The 24,698-nt window shown below is 41.4% G+C and overlaps 1 protein-coding gene across 1 annotated transcript in view; it reads left to right on the top strand.

Annotated features, from left to right (window-relative positions):
- Positions 1–24,698, top strand: part of GLUD1 (glutamate dehydrogenase 1) — a 38,167-nt gene that overhangs the window by 8,936 nt on the left and 4,533 nt on the right. Inside the window, exons 2-11 of the mRNA XM_015542482.2 lie at positions 7,743–7,823; positions 8,340–8,395; positions 9,196–9,259; positions 14,215–14,309; positions 18,600–18,779; positions 19,511–19,648; positions 19,854–19,991; positions 20,408–20,488; positions 21,810–21,933; positions 22,709–22,800. Coding sequence (XP_015397968.2) covers positions 7,743–7,823; positions 8,340–8,395; positions 9,196–9,259; positions 14,215–14,309; positions 18,600–18,779; positions 19,511–19,648; positions 19,854–19,991; positions 20,408–20,488; positions 21,810–21,933; positions 22,709–22,800 — 1,049 coding nt within the window. The remainder of the gene's footprint in view (positions 1–7,742; positions 7,824–8,339; positions 8,396–9,195; positions 9,260–14,214; positions 14,310–18,599; positions 18,780–19,510; positions 19,649–19,853; positions 19,992–20,407; positions 20,489–21,809; positions 21,934–22,708; positions 22,801–24,698) is intronic.

The raw sequence follows: 24,698 nt of genomic DNA, 5'->3' as shown, positions 1-24,698 counted from the left end.
TGTATGACAACCAGTTGGTGTCCACAGAGAATTAGAGAGCTGGTTGTTGGTATGGAAAACCCGCACATATGGTGTCAGAAGTATGCGAGCAGAAACAGCTTTTTCCCTTTATGCTTGTTGTGTGCATAATGGTAAATCCAGTAGAGCTAGGCTGCAGAGGAGCTGAGGATGAGGTGATAAGTAATAACAGAAGAAATGAAAAGCAAAGGGCAGCTAAAAACATTTTGAAGGAAGGACAGTATTCCCCAACAGGTAGGATGTATCAATGAAGGAGAGAAAAGTCAAAGATAACTCAAGTTTCTAGCCTGAGGCACTTTTAGGAAGAAAAGGTGATATTATTATTAGGAAAGAAGACTGGATTTTGAAAATAAAGGAGATTTGGTGTAAAATGATCCTTAGCAAAACTTGGAAATACAGGCATAGATATTTTCCCGATCTTACTCTTGCAACATATAGTCGCTCTACCTGTAGTGCCCATCTATCTCTTATCTCCTTTCTCCCTTTAATTCTCTTCTTCCTCTTCAGAACCATCTCAAATATCACCTAGACTTGTAAATAATTTATATGAAACTGGATATCTGTAATTTCAATACTTTACCCTTTGAACCTTTTTATAACAGGTTATCGTTATTTTTTACTAAATGTTGTCCGGTTTTATATTCACCACTTTTACTAGGCATCATTTCCAAGACCGGTTTGGTAGGAAGGTGTGGCTAAGTTTACTGCTATTATCCCAATAAGTCAATGAAAAAAATGAACAAGATCCCCCTCTTAATGTGTAATCCTTCCTCCATCCATTGGGCAGGAAGTTCAATACTTAGGCACACAACAGAACTCTGTGTCCTATAAATAATATGTACTTAAATGCAGGCAAATTATTTGGAAGGATCTATATATACCCACTTCAATCACCAAGAACAGTCCCCCATAAGAGAAGACTGGGATTACATAGTGGTATGTAATGGGAGGTCAGGGGAGACTTCCAATTTTTTGTTTTTAAGTTTTGATGAACGCATACACATATGTGTTGTATAATTTTTTAATGTTAATGAAAAGAAGAAGTGAAATGTCCTTTTCATTTCTCCAACATCAGCTAAACATATGCTTCCCAGAACTTATTATGAAGTTTGTCTCTTTAAGTGTTTGGTTCCTTGCCTTTCTACATAGACATGGACACTGTCAAAAGCAGTTAAAGGGTATGATATTCCTTCGTTCCTATGTGGCCTGCTTCTTGCGGTGCCAACTGAATTTTTGTCTGAGACTTCCCATGTTTTCTGAGGTCATTACATGCTGGAGGGTCCCAGTTCCCCACTGCCCCTTGCCCTCCTCTCCTCATTTGTAATTATGTTACTCTGTTACACGTTAGGAAATTATATTAGTATTAAGTGAGAAAAGATGTTCTCGTGAGTAAATGGCAAGAGTGCTAGGGCATGCATTTCAAGAGTTCTGAGGTCTTTATGCTTTTCTGTGAGTTCTGTGCTTGTGGTAGAACTCTTGGTTTTCTGAAAAGTGAGAGAATGCAGTTGGAAATTGAATTTGTGATAAATAAATCAAAGACCTATTAAAAGATCCAGGCTCAAGTAATTTTTAAAACCATTTAAATTGTCATGAATGTGTTTCGTTAATGATTCATCACAGAAAAAAACAATGGTGACTTAGTTGCTAGGAGCTTTTTCGTATGTTTTTGGTTTTGAGTCAGCTTGCAAAAGGAAAAAAATTCAAGCTACTCAGTTGTGGTTTTCACTGAAATTTTTCAAAGTAAGGAACTGGTGTGGTTTCTTCATCACTATAGCAGCTTTAGCTAATTTTTGCTTTTGATTTTGATTTCTCCTAGAAAAACCTGGTGTAGTAAGGAATATCTTTGGTCATTAAGTCAAAAGGCAGAGAAATGCTTTGTGCTGTGTAGTGTGCAGATGTCTGCATTTTATTAATGTTCTTTTGAAACATCTGGATACCAGTTAGCTCAAAATAACTATGTTGTAGAGTTAATTACTCCTCAGAATAAGAGGTCTGATTTCAGACTTCTACCACCAACCCTTCCTCCAGCTCTACCAGGTTTGATAAATAATAAACAGTCATGGGTGGTGTTCAGTTTCCGCTGGCGAACTGGAAGTACAGGTTACTCTGTGGGCCAGTGAGAATGGGGTCTTGATTTGGGGGTCCTTGTCTCTAAGGACATCTGCCGTGTGGTCCATACCTGCGTAATCACCCCATTTCCTTTCTAGTTCTGCCAGCTGTGGACTCTGCTTTTCATTGAAAGCATCCGCCTCTGTCGTGATACCTACTAGCGCTGTCGCTCACAGACCCCATCCGTCTCTTCCCAGACACTAGCAATGCCAGCTGCAACATGGGCTAATGGGTAGTGCTACAGGACTTTAGAATAGAAAAAAACCTAATTTACTCCTTTCCATTTCTGGAACAAAATTCTTGGCCCTTTTAGTTTCTGCCCTTGTGCCCCCATCCTATCCCTATCGGCCCTGCTCACTTTTAGCCTTCCCTGCCACCCCACAGAAGAGAAGTAAAGGCTTGCTGTTACGAAAAGTGAAAACATTCAGACTGCAAATAAGATCCTTCTTGCTTCACTTTGTTTTAAAATATTTTAAGGTTTCTTGGTTTTCTTCTGTGCATGTGTGTTCTTACCTGTCATTTGGCTTTATTGAACTCAGACTTTGTTTTCAAATTCTGTGTTCTTCAAATGTGGTAGGTATTCAGAAATGCTACGTTTCCCCCCTCCTTTACAACTTTGCAGTAGTCTGAGGTCTGCCCTAACTCCAGGTAGTCAGTGTCACGTCAAGTATGTGGCATCATTTGTCCCTCACATACCCCAGTTGTGCTAATATCTCATAATCCATTGGATTTACAGATATAGTAGAGAGTGGCTTCTTTTTTGTGGTCATACTCTTAGTGTCCATCAGAATGTGTTTAGGAATTTTTAGGTGACCGCATATTTTTAGTAATTATCTTTGGTTTCCAGTCCCATGAGAAGCAAAGCAACTAGCCTTCCCTTAGGTGTAAGCTCCTGTACTGGAGGGAGTTTGTTTCATCTCAAGCATTGTTACAACACAGAGTATTTTACTTACGGCTATCCTTGAAGGGTTTTGGGGGGTTTTTTTGTTTTGTTTTGTTTTGTTTTCCAGACTAACAGTTAAGTAACCTTGTGCTGGTATGTCTGCCAGCTTCCAGAAGTAACAGCATTTATGTATCACTGATTAATCAGAAAGTTGAAATGAAAACCTATTTTTTCTTTAGCCCAGGCAGTAACCGACCACCTGCATTCCTTTCTGGGTACCTCCCTGCCTCCTCCTTCCTCTGCTCCAGAGCTTCCCCGCCCCACTAACTCTTCTGCTCCTTTCCTTATTACCCCTCCCTTGCCTCAGTTCACTAGAAGCCTTTCTTGGCTCATAGCCTGCAGAAAATGCTGATGTGAAAGGTAATTTATGTAACTACTTCTCTTCTGTATCTTGCAGTTGAGTTTTCTGATTGGGTGTGGCTCGGAAAGAAAATTTCACTTTACACACAAGAATGCCTGGGTTCCATCCAGTGGAAACATGTTTTTTTGTTATACATACACAGTTTCTGACTCATGGTTCTAGAACTGTTGCAGTAACATAGGCATTTTGTTTACACTGTCTTGTACTAGGAGGGGTCCAGTTTCTAATTAGCATCAATGTCTAGAATAACAGGATTATAATCAGATTTGTAAATGTTACTGTTTCAGGCTGTGTTTAGTTTCCCACCGAATGTATTAGTTTGAAACACTGGATAAGGGAAAGTAACTTTTCCCTTCCCTTAAGAAAGCAAGAAAAATGGTAGCTACACTTGTGAGCATGCTGTAGTATATAGAATTGCCCAGTCACTATGTGGAACACCTGAAACTAATGGAATATTTTTAAAGAAAGCAAGGGAAATTGGGGGCGCCTGGGTGGCTCAGTCGGTTAAGTGTCTCACTCAGGTCATGATCTCTTGGTGGTGGGTTCCAGCCCGCATCAGGCTCTGCGCTGACAGCACAGAGCCTGGAGCCTGCTTCAGATTCCGTGTCTCCCTCTTTCTCTGCCCCTCCCTTGCTCACGTTCTCTCTCTCTCTGTCTCTCTCTGTCTCTCTCTCTCTCTCCCCCTCCCCCCTTTCTCTCTCTCTCAAAAATAAACATTTAAAAATTTTTTAAAAAGAAAGGGAAATTAAAATAACTTAATGACTACTTCCACAGACTCTAAACGAGCAAGAAGAAAGTGCTTTGTGTATGATAGAAATACTAATTCTCAATAGCAGACTATTCTGCCCTCATGAATTTATCTTAAAGTAATGAAATCAAGGTTTATTAAGCTGTCTGTTTAAACTCCTATAAGTTTAGCCTTTTTAAGACATAGATTTCTTTGTTATCTGCCACTGCTTTCTAATACTTACAATAGCAGTGATAATATAGCCGAGATTGAACTATTGACCATGTCAGCTGCTTCACGTGCATTGTCCTGTGCGGTCTTGATGAAACCTGAGAACAGAGGCTGTGCCTCCCCAGGTAAGCAAGTGCAGTCACCACAGTAGTTGCCACTGAGCTGGGTCCACTTGGTCAGGAAGTACCCAGCCCAGATCACTGGCCTAGCACGGCCTTCACTGAGGCATTTGCCACATTGCATAGTAGCATTTTCACTGATTTTTAAAAACATATTTTAGTGTTTAATTTTTTTTTTAACGTTTATTTATTTTTGAGACAGAGAAAGACAGAGCATGAACGGGGGAGGGTCAGAGAGAGAGGGAGACACAGAATCCGAAGCAGTCAGCACAGCGCCCGACGCGGGGCTATAACTCACGGACCGCAAAATCATGACCTGAGCCGAAGTCGGACACTTAACCAACTGAGCCACCCAGGCGCCGCAAAACATATTTTAGTGTTTAAGCCAAATTTTTTTCTTATTTTTGAGAGAGAGAGAGAGGATCTTTAGCAGGCTTCACACTCAGCATAGAGCCCAACTCAGGGCTCAGCCTCACAACCGTGAGATCGTGACCTGCACTGAAATCAAGAATCGGACCCTTAACTGACTGAGCCACCCCCCAATTTTGCCTTAAAGAAACAAATGTTGGGGCGCCTGGGTGGCTCAGTCGGTTAAGCGGCCGACTTCGGCTCAGGTCATGATCTCACAGTCCGTGAGTTCAAGCCCCGCATCAGGCTCTGTGCTGACAGCTCAGAGCCTGGAGCCTGTTTCAGATTCTGTCTCCCTCTCTCTGACCCTCCCCTGCTCATGCGCTGTCTCTCCCTGTCTCAAAAATAAAATAAAAACGTTAAAAAAAAAATTTAAAGAAACAAATGTTTAGTCGTAATATTACTTACAAATTTTTTTTTTTTTTCTGGAGTACTTTTTAGGACCTGGTGCTTTTGCCTCTTACTGCTTTATAGTCCTTTTGTAATACATGCAGTGTATTGTGAATTGTTCAGAACTTATAGGCCTGTCAGAATTTTTAGAGACTACGGTTTTTCTGTCTTAATACCTTAAGTTTTAAGAGTCAAGAAATATTCATATATTTAATCATCCTGTATTTGCGTGCCTGATACACGCATGCCATTTTCTATTTTAGGGACCAGGAATTGAAGCATTGAACAAAACACAGTCTGTCCTCATGGTGATAACTTCCCACGTGGGGAAGCCAAGACAGTAAACAAATCTATAATATAAAGTCAGTGGTAAAACATTAACGTAGAGGGGGCTAGAGAGTAGGAATGAGAAAGGTGCTGTTTTAAAGAAGGTGGTCAGGGAAGGCCTCTTGGAATGAAGAAAGTTTTAATAGAGGCCTGAACAAAATAGGGAAGCAAGCTCTAAAGCAACAGGTAGCTGGTCTATCTTTAAAAAGACTATCCCTTCTTGGGGCACCTGGGTGGCTCATTTGGTTGAGCATCTTCAGCTCGGGTCACAATTTCACGGTTCATGAGTTCAAGCCCCATGTTGGGCTTTGCGCTGACAGTGCACAGCCTGCTTCAGATTCTCTGCCTCCCTCTCTGCCCCTCCCCTGCTCTCTCTCTCTCTCAAAACTAAATAAGCATTAAAAAAATTGTCCTTCCTTATTCTAAAATTTCATTAACAAGTAAATTTGTTCCAAGAGCTCCCTTTTCTAAATATAATCATTTTATTTTTCTAATACGCTAAAGAAATATGTTCAGCTTTAGAATTTGCTCTTTATGATCTATGTACCACAGATAAAATTCTCTTAAGTCGTATCATTGGCGTTTAGCTTTGTGCAGTGGCAGTATCATAGCCAATGAGGTTTATCCAAGGTGCAGTTATTGCTAATTGGAAAAGATATCATTTTGTTTAGATAGATGTTTGCAGAAATATACAAGAAGCCATCTTTTAAAAATGACGGGGACGGGGGGGCTTGCTTGGGTGGCTCAGTCAGTTAAGCATCTGACTTTGGCTCAGGTCGTGATCTCGTGGTTTATGAGTTCCAGCCCCACATTGGGTTCTCTGCTGTCAGCACAGAGCCTATTTGAAATCGTCTGTCCTCTCCTCTCTCTCTCTCTCTCTCTCTCTCTCTGTCCCTCCCCCGCTCACTCATGCTGCTCTCTCTCAAAAATAAACATTTAAAAAAATTAAAATGACTAGGGAAGTTTTCTCCAACCACCAGTTTGAGATATTGTGTATTGCTATCTGAAAAACATTTGTTCCCAAAATTCTTTAAGAGATGTCCCCGAGGCCCCCCATTACTGTAACTCAGTGGAAGTTGTACCCAGCGTCATTCAAGAATCCTTCATCACTCACAAACACACATTGTGCCAGGGAGCGCCAGGTAGCATGCAGACATTAACCTCACCCTGGCCTTCTTCCTTTGGGTTGAGAAACAGTGAACTGCAGAGGACAAAGGGTGGCCTAACCCTGAAAAACTTGGGAGGGTGAGTGCCCAGGACCCACAAAACCAAAGTAGTGGACATACTCACTTTCCACGTCCACTCTACCAAACACCTAACACTACCAAGTACAGGCGCATTGAGACAGTTAGTTGTCTGTCGCTTGGCCTTCTGCCATCCTTGCAGAAAGGATAGAGGGAATTGCTCATCTCCAAGAAAAAGAAATGACTTGTCACCTTCTCGTCTCTTGGTTGACAGGCTGACAGTGAATGAAGGGAGGAAGAGACTGGGACATCTGGGTGTACTCGTTTGAAGCCAGAACTTCTATTTAGACATCTAATATTAGATTGAATCAATCTGTTGAGTATCCATTTGCTCATATTTGTATGCTATCAGAAAGCAAAATTTTTGAGCTCCTTGCTACCAAATCACCTAAGTCAAAACATAAAAGAAAAATTTTAAAGCCTTCCCAGAGTTAATTGCCTTCCTAAAAGTGTAACATTCATTTGAAGGTGGTTTTTGTCTTGTGGAATCATAGTTACTGGTTTTTCCCACTGGGCTGTCAGTCCCCAGAGGACAGGACTGTGCTCCATTCACCTCTTAATCCCCAGGAGCCCTGCTCCATGGTCTCATCCTGAGCTTGTACCAGAACACAGAAACTGCACTCCAACCCAGTCTTTCGCTCATAACTGTCCAAATACTTAAATTCATTGCTCATTCTGTAGCTCTTGCTAGGTGACTCCTTAGATTTCCCTTGACTTTGTATCATAAGTTTCTTTAAGTGTTCTTGGAAATAACCAAGGTATTGAAATGCAAAAAGTGTGGACAGTTCAATTTCTAGCACTTTTTTTTTTTTTAACCTGCCAGAAGGGTGTTCTAAATGCATCCCCTTCTTTCTCACCCCCTCAGGTATCCGTTACAGCACTGATGTGAGTGTAGATGAAGTGAAAGCCCTGGCTTCTCTAATGACCTACAAGTGTGCTGTGGTTGGTAAGTGATCTCCTTTGTTGCCACCTAATGGCGCTTGGGGAAATATGTTTACATACAGGGTTACTGTTAGGATGTTATTCAAGGTGCACAGTTTAATGCCCACACCATTTTTCAATTAGCCTTAATTAAGAGTTAGTCTTTTTTTTTTTTTTTTTAATGGAGGACTTGTTATAGGAATCAATTGGATTTTCTTGAAGTGTAGATCTTTTTTTTAAATCCCTTTCTGTACACTGTAAATAAGACCAAATCATAGTAGAAGGGGAATAAATGTTTTTTTCTTTTAGAATTAGGAAAGCACACTGATTACACATCGTAACTTGCCTAGCCTTATCATTTCTGTTCCTCTAGAGTTTTAGTTAAAGTACAACATTTTAGAAGAGATTGATGTGGGTTTATTTCTTGAATTTTTTTAAACTAAAGCTTAAAGTGTCATATTTATACATTGCATAGTACTTTCTGCATCTTTAATTTTTTTATCCTTTGTCTGGAATAACAACTTGCAGCCTTCTCTTCCAGATGTGCCATTTGGGGGTGCCAAGGCTGGTGTTAAGATTAATCCCAAGAACTATACTGTAAGTAACAAAATGACATTTGTGCACATGATACACTGATGGGGGACTTGTAATTACTGGGCTTCTGTGTGTCCCCCATATCAGTGAGATTAATGGCCCCTATTGCTTTTTAAAGGAATGGAAAAACAAGTAAAGAATTAACACATTGAGTGTTGTGCCATATAAAGGTCACCTGGCTTAACATCAATGATCAATGTCCTTTTTCATTTTCTCACTTGGTTAGAAGGTAGTTAATACCTTCATATTCTTAGGCATTTATATCCATGTTATGTATTCTATAACATAAATATAATATGTTCTATATAAATATAGTATATATTACTATGAGATTTTTGTGTTGGGTTATCAAGGTCCAATGACAAATGTCTTAATTCAGTAAAAATCTTATTGTTTATCCTATCAGTTCCAAGTTAATTTAAGCCATTACTATACTTTACAGCACCAAAGTAACATCTGTTACAAACATAACATGTATGATTTCATTCTTTTTGAGATTAACCATTTAAATGAAAATATACCATAGGGATTGCTCATAGGGTCCTATATTAATACAAAGAGAACAGGAACTGGGATCTGAGCCCTAATTCTACTGTCTGTTGTTTATATGACCTAATTTGTGATCTGTCATTTTCTCATCTTTAAAATGTAAATGCCTGCTTTATGAGCTTTGAGGATTACACAAGAGATAGGTGAAAATGTCCTATAAATAGAAAATCCAACTATTACCTATCTCCACCGGTGGTTTTCTGTCAAAAACATTTGTTTCATTGTTGTTTTGTTTTCATGTTTTTCCTTTATAGGATAATGAATTAGAAAAGATCACAAGGAGGTTTACGATGGAGCTGGCAAAGAAGGGCTTTATTGGTACGTATTACCATGCAGGTTTCCACAGAGTAGGAACATCTAAAAAGTAATGTTCTTAAGGTAAACTCCTGCTTTTACCTGTGTGTACATGGGTAGAACTGCCCTTTTACTCTGAAAAGCTGGGTTCTGTGACAAATATGGTGGACATACATGGGCCTGTTTTTGATACATCTCTAATAGCAAAGTTCAGGTTCTCACTATGCAGTATGGACACCAGACGGATCGCTTCCACCCCCTCTCCTTGTACAATCTCTGTTGTGATGTCCAGAAAGATTCTAGGAACTGAATAATACCTGTATTATAAACATTTTTTTTAATATGTAGAAATCACTTTCACAGTAGTGATCCTGTTCTGAAAGCAGTGGGAAATCTGATGCCTTTGGAATCGGAGGTTCAGCACAGTGGGCACAGGCAGGGAGGTGAGGGGCCTCACACTAATAGCTCACGCTGCCATCACCGGCTGGTTTGGAGGGTTCCTGGGGCTTCTAATGTTTGTTACTAGGCCCTTTCCTCAAACACTAGATCTCTGAGGTGCTGATCTTCACTGGCTTGATATTTCCGTATCATACTGTCATCTATCTCATGTGCTCTTTCATATGAGGTGTGAATTCTTTGCTGTGATGTGTAAATATTCATTTAATCTTTAATTTTCAAGCAAATTAAATCTTTATATTTCTTTTGTTGATCTAGAGGGATTCTAATTTGTTTAAATAAAAAAAAAATATTTAATAGAATGTTTGCCCTTGTAACATAAAGAAGACTGACTAAAATAAGAAAGAAAATCTACTCTTTCTCTGTTTTCCAGCCCCTGTGTTTTTACTCCCCAATATTCTCCCAACTGTTGGTTGACAGGTTCCTATGAACTTAAGATATGTTTATTTTGAAATGCCCTCTTTTTAGGGAAAAAAAAAAAGGATGTGAAATAAATAAACTAGCATAGAAATAAATAAAAGTTAACACTAGAACTTTACCAGATTCAATATGTCTTTCATCGTTTAAAAGGCATGCAGGGGTGGGGGGCACCTGGGTGACTCAGTTGGTTGGACATCCAACCTGGGCTCAGGTCTTGATCTCGCAGTTGGTGGGTTCGAGCCCCTGTGCTGAGAGCTCAGAGCCTCAAACCTGCTTTGGATTCTGTGTCTCCTTCTCTCTCTGCCCCTCCCCTGCTCTCTCTCTCTCTGTCTCTCAAAAATGAATAAACATTAAAAAAAAAATTTGTAAGTAAACAAAAGGCATGTGGATTCCTGGCATGCCTCCCCCTCAGCACTGCTGTGAGCTCATACTACCACCATAGCAGCAAAGCAAGGCACTGGGTAGCTGGAGTTGACTGCCTCCTTTACAGAAATGCCCACTACTTCTGAGATTTGGGGAACTGCTGTCATGTTCAGCTTGTTGATAGCCTTCATGATTTTTATATCGTATTTCCTCTTAGCTTAAGTCACAAACATATTTAATGGTCTTGAGTGGTTTCAGACTTATTCAGTTGTATTTATTGCCCTTATCTAGTGTATAACCAGCTAATTTTCTCTACATTTATATTGTCAAGTACCTTATAATTCCAAAAGTTAGAAGCAGTTTGACTCCTTGGTTTAAGTACTGAGGCCTCATTGCCTCACACTGCAGCTAACCCGATTGTGGCACGTAGAGGGAGGTGAAGGAGTTCTTTCTCTTCCCCCAGGACAGAACTGGTCCTGAGCAAACTTCTGGAACTGATGTCATTTCTCCATTCTTCTCCAACTTCTCTTTCCACACAGTTTGAGAGTATGAGTTGAAGCTGGCTTGGAGTCCTGGCCCTGTCACATTGTGTGCATTTAGGATTAGCTTTTGAGTTTCTGCAAAAACGGTCAGCTGGGGTTTTCATAGGGATGTTGCCGTCCTCACCATGGTGAGTGCTCCAGTCCAGGAATACTGACTGTCCACGGACTCGGGCGTCCTTTAAGGTCTTTCAGTAGTAGTTTGTAGTCTTCGATGCACAGATTTATACCACTTCTGACAAGTTCTTTCATAAATTGTGTGTGTGTGTGTGTGTGTGTGTGTGTGTGTGTGTGTGTGTGTGTATGCATGTGTGTGTTCTAAGAGATATTGGTCTGTAGGATTCTTTTCTTGCAATGTCTATGATATCAGGATAATACTGGCCTCATAGAATGAGTTAAGAGGTGTTCTCTCCTTGTGTCTTTTTTTTTTTTTAAAGCTTGTGAAGGTTGATGCTAATTCTGCTGTGTGAGTTTAGGTACCACCTTTGCAAATGGTGAAGTTCCCTTGCAATAACCTGATGTCTCCCTCCTTTTATTCCCCTAGTGTATCAGGCACCAGAATTGCCCTTTCAGCTCTTGCTCATGCTCTGTTAAAGCAACTGCACTCTCCAGCCAGTTTTTCACCTTCTTTATACTATTATGGGATTGAGTGATGGCATTTTAGCTTTCCTGAGGGTAGTTACATGTTCTACAAGGTATGGACTTTCAGACCTGTTCTCTGTAAGATATTTGAGAATTTTTCTGCAACTCAGGAACTATTTGTGATCTGAATGTCGATTTTTGTGTGGAATAGAAAACTCACAAGCCTAATAATATTTTGTGACTTTGGCGTTGGGTAGAGAGAGCTGTCTCACCTTAGGCTGTCTAGATGAATTGAGGTTTTTGAGAAGCAATGTATCATGGTACATTTCTGATTTACAAACTATATCCCTCATACTTGCTCCTTGCCAATAGCCCTTCTCCAACTGGAATTGTTATTTGAGCCAACAAGGTTACTTGACCCTTGATATTGCTAAAATACTTTTGTAGATAACCACCAGAAGGATTCAGGAGCAATTTGTCATTGATACCTTGGGAGAAAAGCAGTATGATTAAACAAATCTTTACTGACATCCTCGAAGTATGTCACTCTAAAGGAATGGACATCATGAGCAAATGGGGATGGTAGAGCCCTTTTGTCAGAGGATGAGGCTAGAATGTGGAATGAATCCTTCCAAGTAGGAGAGTTATATGGAAGGAGAGTAACTTTGGGGAAGTCAGACTTCATGAGGTTTAGAAGCTGCCTAAAGGAAAGGGTACTCAACTCAGGAGTGTGACAGATTGCTGGGAGGAGGGGCAGGACTGTAAAAGCAAGGCTTGACCACTTCGCAGTTGTCTTATGCCATCTTGTGTCCATCACATCACAACTTGTGCAGAGAAACACATCACCTAGGATCTGGGCGTCTGAGATGTAGGAAAATACTAAAACGTACCTTGTTCTATTGGTTAAAAAGTAAAAAATGTAGAACTCAGGGACAGCCCTTAGAAAGAACTTTATTTGAGAGACTTAATAGTTTAATCATTTGGGGCGCCTGGATGGCTCAGTCGGTTAGGCGGCCGACTTCGGCTCAGGTCATGATCTCGCGGTCCGTGAGTTCTAGCCCCGCGTCGGGCTCTGTGCTGACAGCTCAGGGCCTGGAGCCTGCTTCATATTCTGTGTCTCCTTCTCTCTGATCCTCCCCTGTTCATGCTCTGTCTCTCCCTGTCTCAAAAATAAATAAACGTTAAAAAAAAATTTTTAAATAGTTTAATCATTTTTAAAGTTGTTGTTTTCCTTTTTATGAAGGTAATGAGTTTGTATGATACAATTGACACAATATAGAAAGTTATAAACAAGGCCGAAATGGAAACCTAGTGAACAAGTGTGAGCGTGTCCTTCCAAACTTCTGCACGCAGACAGTGTATACACGTGGAAGGATAGATGCTTAGATATTACACAGATCTAACTAGAGAGGGAAAAAGAATTTTATTTAAATAGGAACATACTATATACGTGCTATATGAAATCTCCTTTTTTTCCACGTGTGTTTCGGTGAATATTTTTTACATAGATACACCGTATTTTATTTATTTATTTATTTATTTTTTTTAATTTTTTTAACATTTATTTATTTTTGAGACAGAGAGAGACAGCATGAATGGGGGAGGGTCAGAGAGAGAGGGAGACACAGAATCCGAAACAGGCTCCAGGCTCTGAGCTGTCAGCACAGAGCCCGATGCGGGGCTCGAACTCACGGACCGTGAGATCATGACCTGAGCCGAAGTCGGACACTGAACCGACTGAGCCACTCAGGTGCCCCCACCGTATTTTATTTAGTTGACTCACTAGATACTTAGGTTGTTTTGATTCTTACTATTTCGAGAGATGTATCTCTGTGTATCCCTACTTTGGCCGATTTGAGTAGGCATCATTTAACGCATTTTTATCTGAGATCTCAGTGTGGCCATCAGTATTAGTGCTGTCACTAGTCTTTTTGTTGTTGTTGCTGCTGCCTGTGGACTAACTTCTTATTATCCTCAAACTTTTTAATTTTCTGTGATCTGAGGAATTGAAAGCTAAGGTTTAAAATTGCATACACTGAGTAAGCTTTGAACAACAGGCCAAAGCACAGGTGTGAAGGTATTAATGGGACTTAATTCAGTTGCTTCAACAATGTGTCTTTTTCTTCTTTTCCTACTTGGTGGGGAGGGCTTACCCATCCCTACCCCGCCCCCAGAAGTGATGTGTTTCTGTGCTGTCTCAGACTCATACACTCCCTAACCGTAAGAGTCATCCTTCTGTAGGGCAAGATGGTACTGTTTACTCTAACTGCAGTTCAAGGAACTGACGTCAAGAGGGGTACACTGATTTGCTTATGCTCACATGTTCAGAAGTTCAGTTGAGTGGCTCACATCTGTCACAGCAGAGCTAACCTCCAAACATAGAGCAAGGAAACGCCACCGTAAGAAATTACTATGTAACAGTGTGTGTGTATAATTGTGTAGCGAAACATTTAGCAAATATTTCAATTAGTGGCTAATTTCAACTAATGGCTTCAATTAGTTACACAGATGAAATCTAAAGTTTTCTAACAGTGGTAGCTTTGTTATTATAGAAAATCCCAAGGATCTATGTGTTTGAGAGGAGTTTATCTTAAAAGCTGCCCTTTCCTTGTGCCCCAGGTCCTGGCATCGATGTGCCTGCCCCAGACATGAGCACGGGCGAGCGGGAGATGTCCTGGATTGCTGATACCTATGCCAGCACCATCGGGCACTATGTAAGTACCCACCGAAGGTCCTGAGGGCCTCATTCGCCATCTACGAGAAATAGCAGTTAAGCTCAATGTATGTGGAAGGTGAGAATCCTCTGGGTTTTTCTCCTCTCCTTTAATCATGTCTTGATTGGCATATTATTTTACTTCCCTCTCTCCAGTCATAAACCATAAATGTAGTGAATATGGCCTGAGCTTTCATTTACATGCCTCCCCATCCTGAAAGCTGGGATGGAACCTCGAAAACGGATCACCTGCTAGGCAGAGCAGGACATGCTGCAAGACACTAGAAGGGAAGTAAAGAAGCAGATGAGGTATGGAGATAGTGTAATACAGAGATGGAGTTACATCTCTGAAAGAAGGCTTCCTGGATGAGGTGTCTGGGCTAGACCTTGAAAATGGGTAGAATTTGAACACGGAGGTTGCGGGGATAGGAGGAGAAACAGTAGAGCTCAGACCGTTAGGAGATGAGGCATATTAGAAGGGTGATAGAAGAGCGAGGAAATACATGAACTAGGACAAAAATACTCAAGGCCAGTGAGAGGGGAGCCTCTGGTGCTGACCCTGTCTTGGGGGCTGAGGGGGCTGGTGGTGTTGGGCTGCCCAGGGGCCCTGGGGGCTAGGGAGAAGCAGTGGTGCATGGCAGAGATAGGCTCCGCAGGACTCCAGTGGATGTGTGTCATCAAGGAGCAGGAGACCTGGGAAGACTTGAATCTAGGGGACTGAGCAGAAGTAGTGCCACTAATGCGGAACACAAAAAGAAAAGCCAACTTTCCGTTCTTGGAAAAGGGTTGGAACCTTGAAAAACATTTAAGGGGTAGGAATCGAAAGGGAGTTGAAAAGACGTACATTAAAAATGCATACAAGGAGTACCTCTGCCACGCAAGCAGGGTTTCCAGTACAGTTGGGATAAATGAGAGCAGGCGAAGTTCTCATGCTGCGAAAAGGTGTAAGGGGGCCTGGCCAAGCCTTTGCAGGTGACATCAGAAAAGGCCTCTGTGAAGGAGTAAGCTTCTGTTCTGCACTCTGAACATTGAATAGGATCAGCTGGGGAATGGGTGGGGGTGCGAGTGTGGGAGGCAGAAGGAACCACTGAGCAAAGTTCTGGAATGCAGAAGAGGGGAACCTGAGACTGAGAGGAGACTGTGGTAGCCAGAGGGGAAAGTGAGAGAGTAGGGTGCAGGAGAGGCCAGTTAGAGGAAGGTCGGACTAGATCATCACCCCACGAATGACAGCAGAGACTCTGGTTCTTTGTCCTGAAACCAGAAGGAAGCTGGGGACTGCTAACTATAAGCAGGTGTGAGGCATTTTGAGTGCCACTCTGTGTGCAGCAGAGAATTGGGACTGATGGGGGCAGGACACCATACAGGAGCCCAGAAGAGAGGGGGTACTGGTCTGCCCTGGAGCTGGGGAGAAATGGATGGACTAAAGAGGGATTTAGAGGGAAAGCAGTCAGTCACAGAAGAATGAGAAGTGCTAAGAGTTCCATGTGGTGATGTTAAGGGAGGGGTTTCTGGGAAGAGACCAGTTCAGCAACTAGATCATTCATGGGACGGAGATTGGAGCCAGGCTGCAAGGGGGTGTTGAGAGAGGGAAGTAGGGCATGAAGAGTAGCCTTCCCTGAGAAAAATGGCACTGGACAGCAGAGAGAAGACTTGAAAGGTGGCTGTTGCCCAAAGAGAAAGGTTTTTGTTGTTTTGTTGCCATCTGGCTATGGCCCCAGATTCCTCCATGTGAGAGACGATGGGAGAAAGGTGTGAACAGTAGAGGTAGCAGAATCTTCCAAGGGAACAAAGTCCTCATGAATTTTCCTTTTAAGGGCCTTAGTGGAAAGATGAGCCTTGGAGAAGAGAAATATTCCCTCCTGAGAAGAAGGAAGGGGGCTGCAGCATTCAGGGGAGGAATTCAGACCCCGGGCTGATGTCTGAATTTCTGAGGGAGTGCAGTCTGTGGGTGGGAGCACGGGTGGGCAGCCTGGATTCTCAGGCTCCCTCACACACCAGCTCTGTGACCCATGACAGGTGCGTAGAGCTCTCTGTGCCTCCGTCTCCTCGTGTGTAAGACGACAATGTAATAGCACCCAGTGAGGGTTAAGTGGCTAGTAATATAATGCACTTAAAACAGCACCCACTCCTTAGTAAAACACACAGTATTACATCAGGTGAATTGCATAAATCCCTGAAATGAAACAGGAGCAGTATGAGACTCTTGAAAGAATTTTTATTTCAACTGCCACTCCCTAAAATGATGCTTTTCCATGTCACCTTTTGATGTTAAATGAGTTCTGGATATGGTCTCTCATTCGTTTTAAGCGAGACACTAGACTGAAGAGTGCAGAGTAGTGGGCCATGTATCAATCATTATTTGTGGCTCATTCCCGGTGGTTAACAACAAAAGGAAATTTTGTGAGGCTCTGCCAGCAAACCCCGGTGAAAGACTTCCTTCTTAAAGTGACACCAAAATCAGGGCCTAAAAGTAAGGAAGCTACAGTTTTTCTGATTTCCAGATGTAGACCTGAACATGCTGCAACTTGTGTCTAATCCTGCCCAGAGGCACAGGCCTGGGAGGGAGGGGTGTTGTCGGTGGGCTCCCGGGACAGTCAGGTGTGCTGGGGGGCTGGGGGGCTGGACAGCTGGGCAGCTGGCACCGGGCCTGACCTCGACAGGACTGTGGCTCCAGCATTTGCATTTGCACTGTTTAAAAGCATTTGGCACTAGGTTTGCAATTCTGCGTTCACAAGTGTTAATTATTCATGAAGGCAAACTGTGGGAAAACTACTAATTTCTGTAAATCACTTTACTAACTACTTTCTCTTTTTTTAGCTTTTATTCTTTTTGCTGGCAGTTATGCAGCTAATATAATTCTAAGTTGTCCTGGTAAAAATAGTTAAACAATACAGATAAAATCCAGGTCACTTTTTAACTCACCCAGCTAGAACATCTATTGGAGAGTAGGACTATGGTGTGAAGTAAGGCACTTCATCTTACTTTACATGGGTAACAGAGTGCCCCACGAGTTTATTAAGCAGCCATACCATCCATACTTTATCCACGAATTTGAAACGCCTCCTTCATTTTGTGTTGGTTTCCTGTATGTGGTAGGACTGTCTAGTTTCTCCTGCTCCACTGATCAGTCTGTCTCTCCTGCACTGTTCTGGCTGATACAGTTGACGGTATATTTGATATACCTCGGAAAGGACGCTCTCCCAAGCCCTTTCATTTTCCTAATATGGTTGTTTCTGAACAAGAATACATGGTCAGTTCACAGACTACAGAAAGTCGGGTGGTGAAGACAGATCCTCTCCCACCCTGCTTTCCAGAGCACACTGCTGCCACCAGAGGCCCTCCCCTCACGGTGTAGGCAGGAGCGGCTCCGTCTCACCCACATATACCTTTCTGCTTCCCTAACCCCAACGATACCATACTAAGTGCACAAAAAAATGTGACTTCCTACAAACAGAATCTTTGGATTAATGGGTATTTTTATTTGGTAGGTATTCCTGCAAACCCCTTAGTTATTTTGTCTTTTTTTTTTAATTTCTTGAATACTTTTGTTAATCCACTCTTTTATTTGAACTTGAATATTATCTTTTAAAGTTCTTTTTTTTTAGGGGCGCCTGGGTGGCTCAGTCGGTTAAGCATCCGACTTCGACTCAGGTCATGATCTCACAGTTGGTGAGTTCAAGCCCCGCATCGGGCTCTGCACTCACAGCTCAGAGCCTGGAGCCTGCTTCAGATTCTGTGTCTCCCTCTGTCTCTCTGCCCCTCCCCTGCTTGTGCTCATTCTCTCTCTCTCTCTCTCTCTCTCTCTCAGAAATAAACATTTTTAAAAAATAAAGTTCTTTTTTTTTAAGTGGCATTTTATTGAATTTCTAAATTAGTTGAGCAGAAGAGTATCTTAACCGTATCGAGTGTTCCCATCTAACCGAGAACACCATAATATCTCTTCCTACTTAGGCTCCATTTTGGTGACGAGCTCAAGTTTTATAGTAGATTTTAAGACACATGTGAGATGTGTACTCCAACTTAATAGGGCTTAAATATTTTTGAGGGAATAATATTTTAAGCAGAACTATCTCTAGTTTCGTGATATAATTATTTGTACTTGATGATGTTAAATTCCTAAAAACCTTGTTTATCCCATTGGACAATATAGTCTATTTTATTATATATTTTCTAAGAATAGAAATCTGAAAAAGTAAGTTTTCTCCCTATTGGTGAATGTGTACCATGAGCACACACATAGTCTTAATGAGCATATTAGTTAGAAATGTGACATCTTGACTTTTTCTTGCAGGATATTAATGCCCATGCCTGTGTTACTGGTAAGCCCATCAGTCAGGGTGGAATCCATGGACGGATCTCTGCTACTGGCCGGGGAGTTTTCCATGGAATTGAAAACTTCATCAATGAAGCTTCTTACATGAGTATTTTAGGAATGACACCAGGGTTTGGAGACAAAACGTTTGTTGTTCAGGTAAGAATGTTTGCTTTTTTTAAGAATAACTGATCTACATAAAGGAAGTTTTTCAGTGTTTTTAGATTTACAGTTTTTAAAATGTCATTCTTTTGAATCTTTTAAATTCTAGAGTGAATGTTTTCAGAGTAATACATGCCTTATTTTTTGAACCTTGGTATAATTCGTGTGACTAGTACCAATTTAAGTATCTTGCAGATACATATGAAACTATCACCAACTTCTTTGGGTCAAAGTTTAAATTGAATTTTAAACTTTGAATTAAAAGTTGAATATTTCAACTTTGAGGAAGAATGGGCTTGCTATTTGGATATTTTACGGAGTGGAATCTAAATTAAGTTGAATGCTACTTTTTTATTTTTGTTTTTGAATCCTATTTTGAAATAGAATAGAATTCATATGCCTCCCAGTGAGTGACTTTATGTTGTTACAACCATAGGACACCTGGTCATCAGGGCCTGAGGATTGGGGTGGCATGACTGACCACTGCCAGTTCTTTATAAGCCACAAGGCTGCACCAAACTAAAGTTCTTTGGGACCCATTATCACAAATTAATGGGTTCCACGTTCTGAAACAAATTGCTAAAGAGAAGCCATTTAGTACATTGTTTCTTATGGCAAAGGATTCTGAGAATTCTTCCTAAACTTACAGAAGGGGTACTGGTCAGAATCAACTTTACCATGTGCACTAAGACTTCAGTTTCTATATCATGTGTAATTGTTCTTTACAGGGATTTGGGAATGTGGGCCTGCACTCTATGAGATATTTACATCGTTTCGGTGCTAAATGTATTGGTGTTGGTGAATCTGATGGGAGCATATGGAATCCAGATGGTATTGACCCAAAGGAACTGGAAGACTTCAAATTGGTATGTCAATCTAATATCTCAATAGTCTGACTACCCTGAATATTGTAAAGTTGAAATAAGTCTTATTAAAATCTATTTCCATTGTTTACTTTTTAAAATGTAATCCAAAGAGCTCTTAAGAGATGAGTCTTCATGTCATAGGCTCTAAACATAAACATTTAAACAGTGATGTAGCCATTAATTCTGATTTTTCAATCAATTTCAGCAACATGGATCAATCCTGGGCTTCCCCAAGGCAAAACCCTATGAAGGGAGCATCTTGGAGGCTGACTGTGACATACTGATCCCTGCTGCCAGCGAGAAGCAGCTGACCAAGTCCAATGCACCCAGAGTCAAAGCCAAGGTGAGAGCATGATAGAACCTGAGCTCAGCCTTACCAATGTAGAATGCCCTGAGGGTCATAGAAAAGCTCTTAGTTGGCTTTCCTTTTTTTTACACCTTTATTGGGATATAATTCACATACCATACAGTTCACCCAAGTGTAAAATTTCATAGCTTTTCGTATATTCGCAGTTATGCAGGCATCCATCACCATGAGTTTCCTCTTAAACCAAGCTTCCAAAAAGCAGTTAGGAAAATAGAAAGGTGAAAAATAATTGTATACGCTTTATAGAACAAAATAACTCTTAATAATTGTATTCAAACTGCAGTTCTGCCTCTTCCCGCCCCCACTCCCCTGCCCATCCCCCTGCCCATACACACCTGCTGGAGGGATTTGTGGTGATGTTGGTATTTCTGTATGTCCTGACTCTCTTGCAGATCATTGCTGAGGGTGCCAATGGGCCGACAACTCCAGAGGCTGATAAGATCTTCCTGGAGAGGAACATTATGGTGATTCCAGTAAGTCATCTATCTGTGTTTGCCAGGTTTTAAATGTACTTGAAACCCTAACTGTGTTCTGTGAGGAATTGTGGGGAGAAGAAGATCGTCATTCATTTCCCAAGCTATAGTGAATTCTTCATCTGTATTTTGCTTTTAAGTAAATAAAGTAGAAGCATGCTTAGTATAAAAAGCCTATCAATTTTCACTTTGACCTGAACTTTTTCTTCCAACTTCAGGCTCTTTCTTGAGTATGTATTTAGCCTTCTTAAGAATCTAATCATAGGGGTGCCTTGGTGGCTCAGTTAGTTAAGCATCCGCCACTTGATTTCAGCTCGGGTCATGAGCCCATAGTAGTGGGATCAAGCCCTGTGTCAGGCTTGTGCTGACAGTACTGAGCCTGCTTGGGATTCTCTCTCTCTGCCCCTCCCCGCCTCGCTCATGTGCACACTCTCACTCTCAAAATAAATACATAAACTTTAAAAAAAGAATCCAATTATATAAATGTACATTGTGCTAGAAATACAAATTCTAACGTGAACAATGAGGTTTCGTGTAATTTCTAACCTTATGCATTTCAAATGTCCCTTGCTGCTTTACTCAGAAAGCTAGTATGAGGAATATGTGTTTCGGTTTTCACTGGGTAAGCATGGGGTTATTTTCAAGTGGAAGTTAGTGTGGACTTACGATGCATTTAGGACTTTTGCTGAAAACACTTAAGAAATTCAGTTTAGCTGAAACAGACTGCCCTTAGGTAGTAGGAGAAGGAACGCTGATCTGGTGAGGCACCCTGTGGACAATCCAGTGCATCGATGAGTGGGCAAACAGTTTTGTCTAAAGACTTCTTTGGGAAAGAAGCTCTAACCATAGTTGATCAAATGCTTGTTAGTTAATAAACAAAAAAGTTAATTTTTTTCAAAATGGAAAAAAAACTTCAGTGGATTAGGAAGGACATTAGTTAAATTTAAATGTGAAATTCCTTTTTTTTTTAATATATTTATTTATTTGGGGGAGAGTGCAAGCGGGGGAGAGGCAGAGAGTGGGGGACAGAGGATCCGAAGTGGGCTCTGCACTGACAGGCTGACAGTAGCGAGCCGATGCAGGGCTTGAACTCACAAACCGTGAGATCATGACCTGAGCCGAAGTCGGACACTGAATCGATTGAGTCACCCAGGTGCCCCTGAGTGTGAAATTCCTGATACAATCTAAGATATATTTGGGAAGTTTGAAGCTTAATCTGCTTTGATGTTAAAATGGATCTCTGATGTTCATTGAAAGCTTTCAGTAAAGCCATGATCTTCTCATTTCTTTGGTGTCTTCCCTGTCACTTTTTTGTGTGTAGGATCTCTACTTGAACGCTGGAGGAGTGACAGTATCCTACTTTGAGTGGCTGAAGAATCTAAATCACGTCAGCTATGGCCGTTTGACCTTCAAATATGAAAGGGATTCTAACTACCACTTGCTCAGTGAGTTCTGATGACCTTGTTCAAAAACAATCTTTGGGGCCAGCTAAAAGGCTAGAATTAGCTTACACTTGAAAAGGACTGTTCGCTTTTTGTAATCCTAGAGAATTTAATCTCAGAACAGAAAATCATATTCTTCTCTCTCATGAGTCTTAGGACCAAAAATTATATTCAGGTGTTTACCCTGTGATATAATGTTTCTATAACATCATCTATAAGTTAATAAATATAGAGTATCCTTTTAAGCCAGGAACTCCTAGTGAGACTCATCCATTCCAGTCTCTGGTTGCTCCTAGTAAAGGCCTTTCTAGCGTCAAGAATTTTTGGAGTCTTCTGATGCGAGTGTGGTTTTTCCTTGACGAGAGTAGCTCCAGAGTTAATGGTCCAGTCTCATCAAGCTGGAATAAGACCAAGACCTCCAACCGAGCTTTACTCAGCCCTCTCTGAGAATCTGGGTGAAGTGTTCCATCGATTTCCGTTTCTTTTTCCCTCAGCATTTTCTTTTTAACAGAGCCAAGGAAAAACCGTGGTAATGGGTGTTATGGAAACAGAGGAGTGACCTAAATTCACATTTATGTAGGAATTTGGCAAAGTGCTTTATTCCCTTTTAACAGAGTTTTAAATGATTAACCCTTTTATGTCATTAGTGTTGAAGGTTTCTAAACTCTGTATTCGTTTTTGGGTTGTGGATATAGTTTGAGACTACTTTTGGTTGTATTTCAGTTTTGTTTTTTTTCCTACTAGCAATGTCTTAACTTCATCTCTTGGTTTTTTATAGTGTCTGTTCAAGAAAGTTTGGAAAGAAAATTTGGAAAGCATGGTGGAACTATTCCTGTTGTGCCCACAGCAGAGTTCCAAGACAGGATATCGGTGAGTGTGCTGTGACAGGATTACACTTTCCACACCCAGCCAGCTCTTACTTTAGACCCAGGCCAGTTGATTGGGGTTATGGGTGGTCAGCAACATGACAGTGATGATGGGCTCTGTGTGTGCTTTGTACGCTCCTCTCTCACTACATTCCAAATGTGGAGTAAGAAATTTAGTTTAAAATAAATATATTTAATGGTTCTTCCAATCTTGATCCCTGTGCAATACAGATGACTCAACAGGTGGTTCTAACCTAATTGTGCAGAATTACTATGTATCTCTTCAGCTCCAGAGAAATAGAATAGAGAAGTAAACATTAGGGGCGCCTGTCTGGCTCAGTCAGAAGAACATGGGACTCTTGATCTCTGAGCCCCACGTTAGGTGTAGAGATTACTTAAAAATAAATAATTAAATGAACTTCTAAAAAAAAAAAAATCTTTAAAATAAAAACAAAGTAAACATTAAATTGAACTATATGAAGAATTGAAATTGCTATGTGGGCATGAATAAGAGTGAAAGAAAGCAGGTGTGTGTGAATTAGCTGTTGACGGGACTGAGTGGTAGTGCTCACACGCCATGAAGGGAACTTCCCCAGTAAATGCCATAGACTTGAAAAGCAGAGTCAGGGGCGCCTGGGTGGCTCAGTTGGAGAAGCGTCTGACTTCGGATCAGGTCATGATCTCACGGTTTGTGAGTTCGAGGCCCATGTCAGGCTCTGTGCTGACAGCCTGGAACCTGCTTTGGATTCTGTGTCTCCCCCCCCCTCCTCCTCCTCCTCCTCCTCCTTCTTCTTCTTCTTCTTCTTCTTCTCTCTCTCTCTCTCTCTCTCTCTCAAAAATAAAAGTAAAACATTAAAAAAAGAGAAAAGTCATAGGAAATAGGCCTAGAAAGGAAAGTGTTCAATCTCATTGTTAAAGAAATACAAATTAAAATAAGGTTTCTTTAATGTATTAAACTAGCAAAAACAATGGATCTTATACTCACCATGTCTGTAGCGAAACAGTTGTACCTTTATTTTGATGACAAGGCAGATTGGTGCAGCTCTTTAGAAATTTAAAGAGCTATTACAGTTTTCCTGCCCGTTGACACTATCCTAACATCCCCCCTGCAAATTTATCCTAAGGAAATAATTCTAAAGGAGAGAAATGGCTCCATGCAAGATGATGTCATTGGAACGGTGTTTGCAGTCAGGTTTTTTAATCAGGTTTAATAGTCTACATATACATGGCAGGGAAATGGCTAAGTTGTAATGTATCTTCTGAAATATTCAGTCATGGAAAGTAATGTAAGATTATATTACAACATGGGGAGCGGGGGAAGTTAAGGTTTTGTTTTGCAGAAGAAAAGATGCTTTTGCCACTCAGGGTATTAACCATCCCCCTAAATGAACCTTCATCTTTCCCGGACCATGTCTCTGTTAGCTGCGGTCCCTTTGTCTGCGGTGCCCTGACCCGCTCCCTGCTTAGGTAGCCCGCCCCTGAGGATCCCGCTGTGGGCCGGAATCGCACACATCCTTCCACCACACGTATCCAGGCAGCCCTTGCTATGGCCACCACCCCTAGATGGGCTTCTTGCTCCTCCCTGTGGTCGCCTGTGTCCCAGCCCAGGCCTGGCATGCAGCTGTCGCTCAGGCCGAAACCTGAGGAGGAGTGCAGAGGAGGACAGCCAGTTAGTTAGGGAGGCAGCCCGATGGCTTGCTGTTTGTGCTCTCTGAAAATAACCTTTGCCAGGACACTGGCCTTTCAGTGCTTCAAATTCCGGACCTTAATCCTGTGTCTCACCTCTTACTGAATGACTTGTCGCAGGAGTTTTGTAGTAAGTTTAAAAAACAGGGTTTTTTCCCCAGCTCCTTCCCTCCAGTTCCCCCTCCACAGCCGTGCTCTGGCCCTTCCAGGCCCCAC

Source organism: Panthera tigris, chromosome D2 (genome assembly GCF_018350195.1).
Source record: "Panthera tigris isolate Pti1 chromosome D2, P.tigris_Pti1_mat1.1, whole genome shotgun sequence".
Classification (NCBI taxonomy): domain Eukaryota; kingdom Metazoa; phylum Chordata; class Mammalia; order Carnivora; family Felidae; genus Panthera; species Panthera tigris.
The sequence above is the reverse complement of the archived record's forward strand: the minus strand, read 5'-3'. Positions and strand labels throughout refer to the sequence as shown.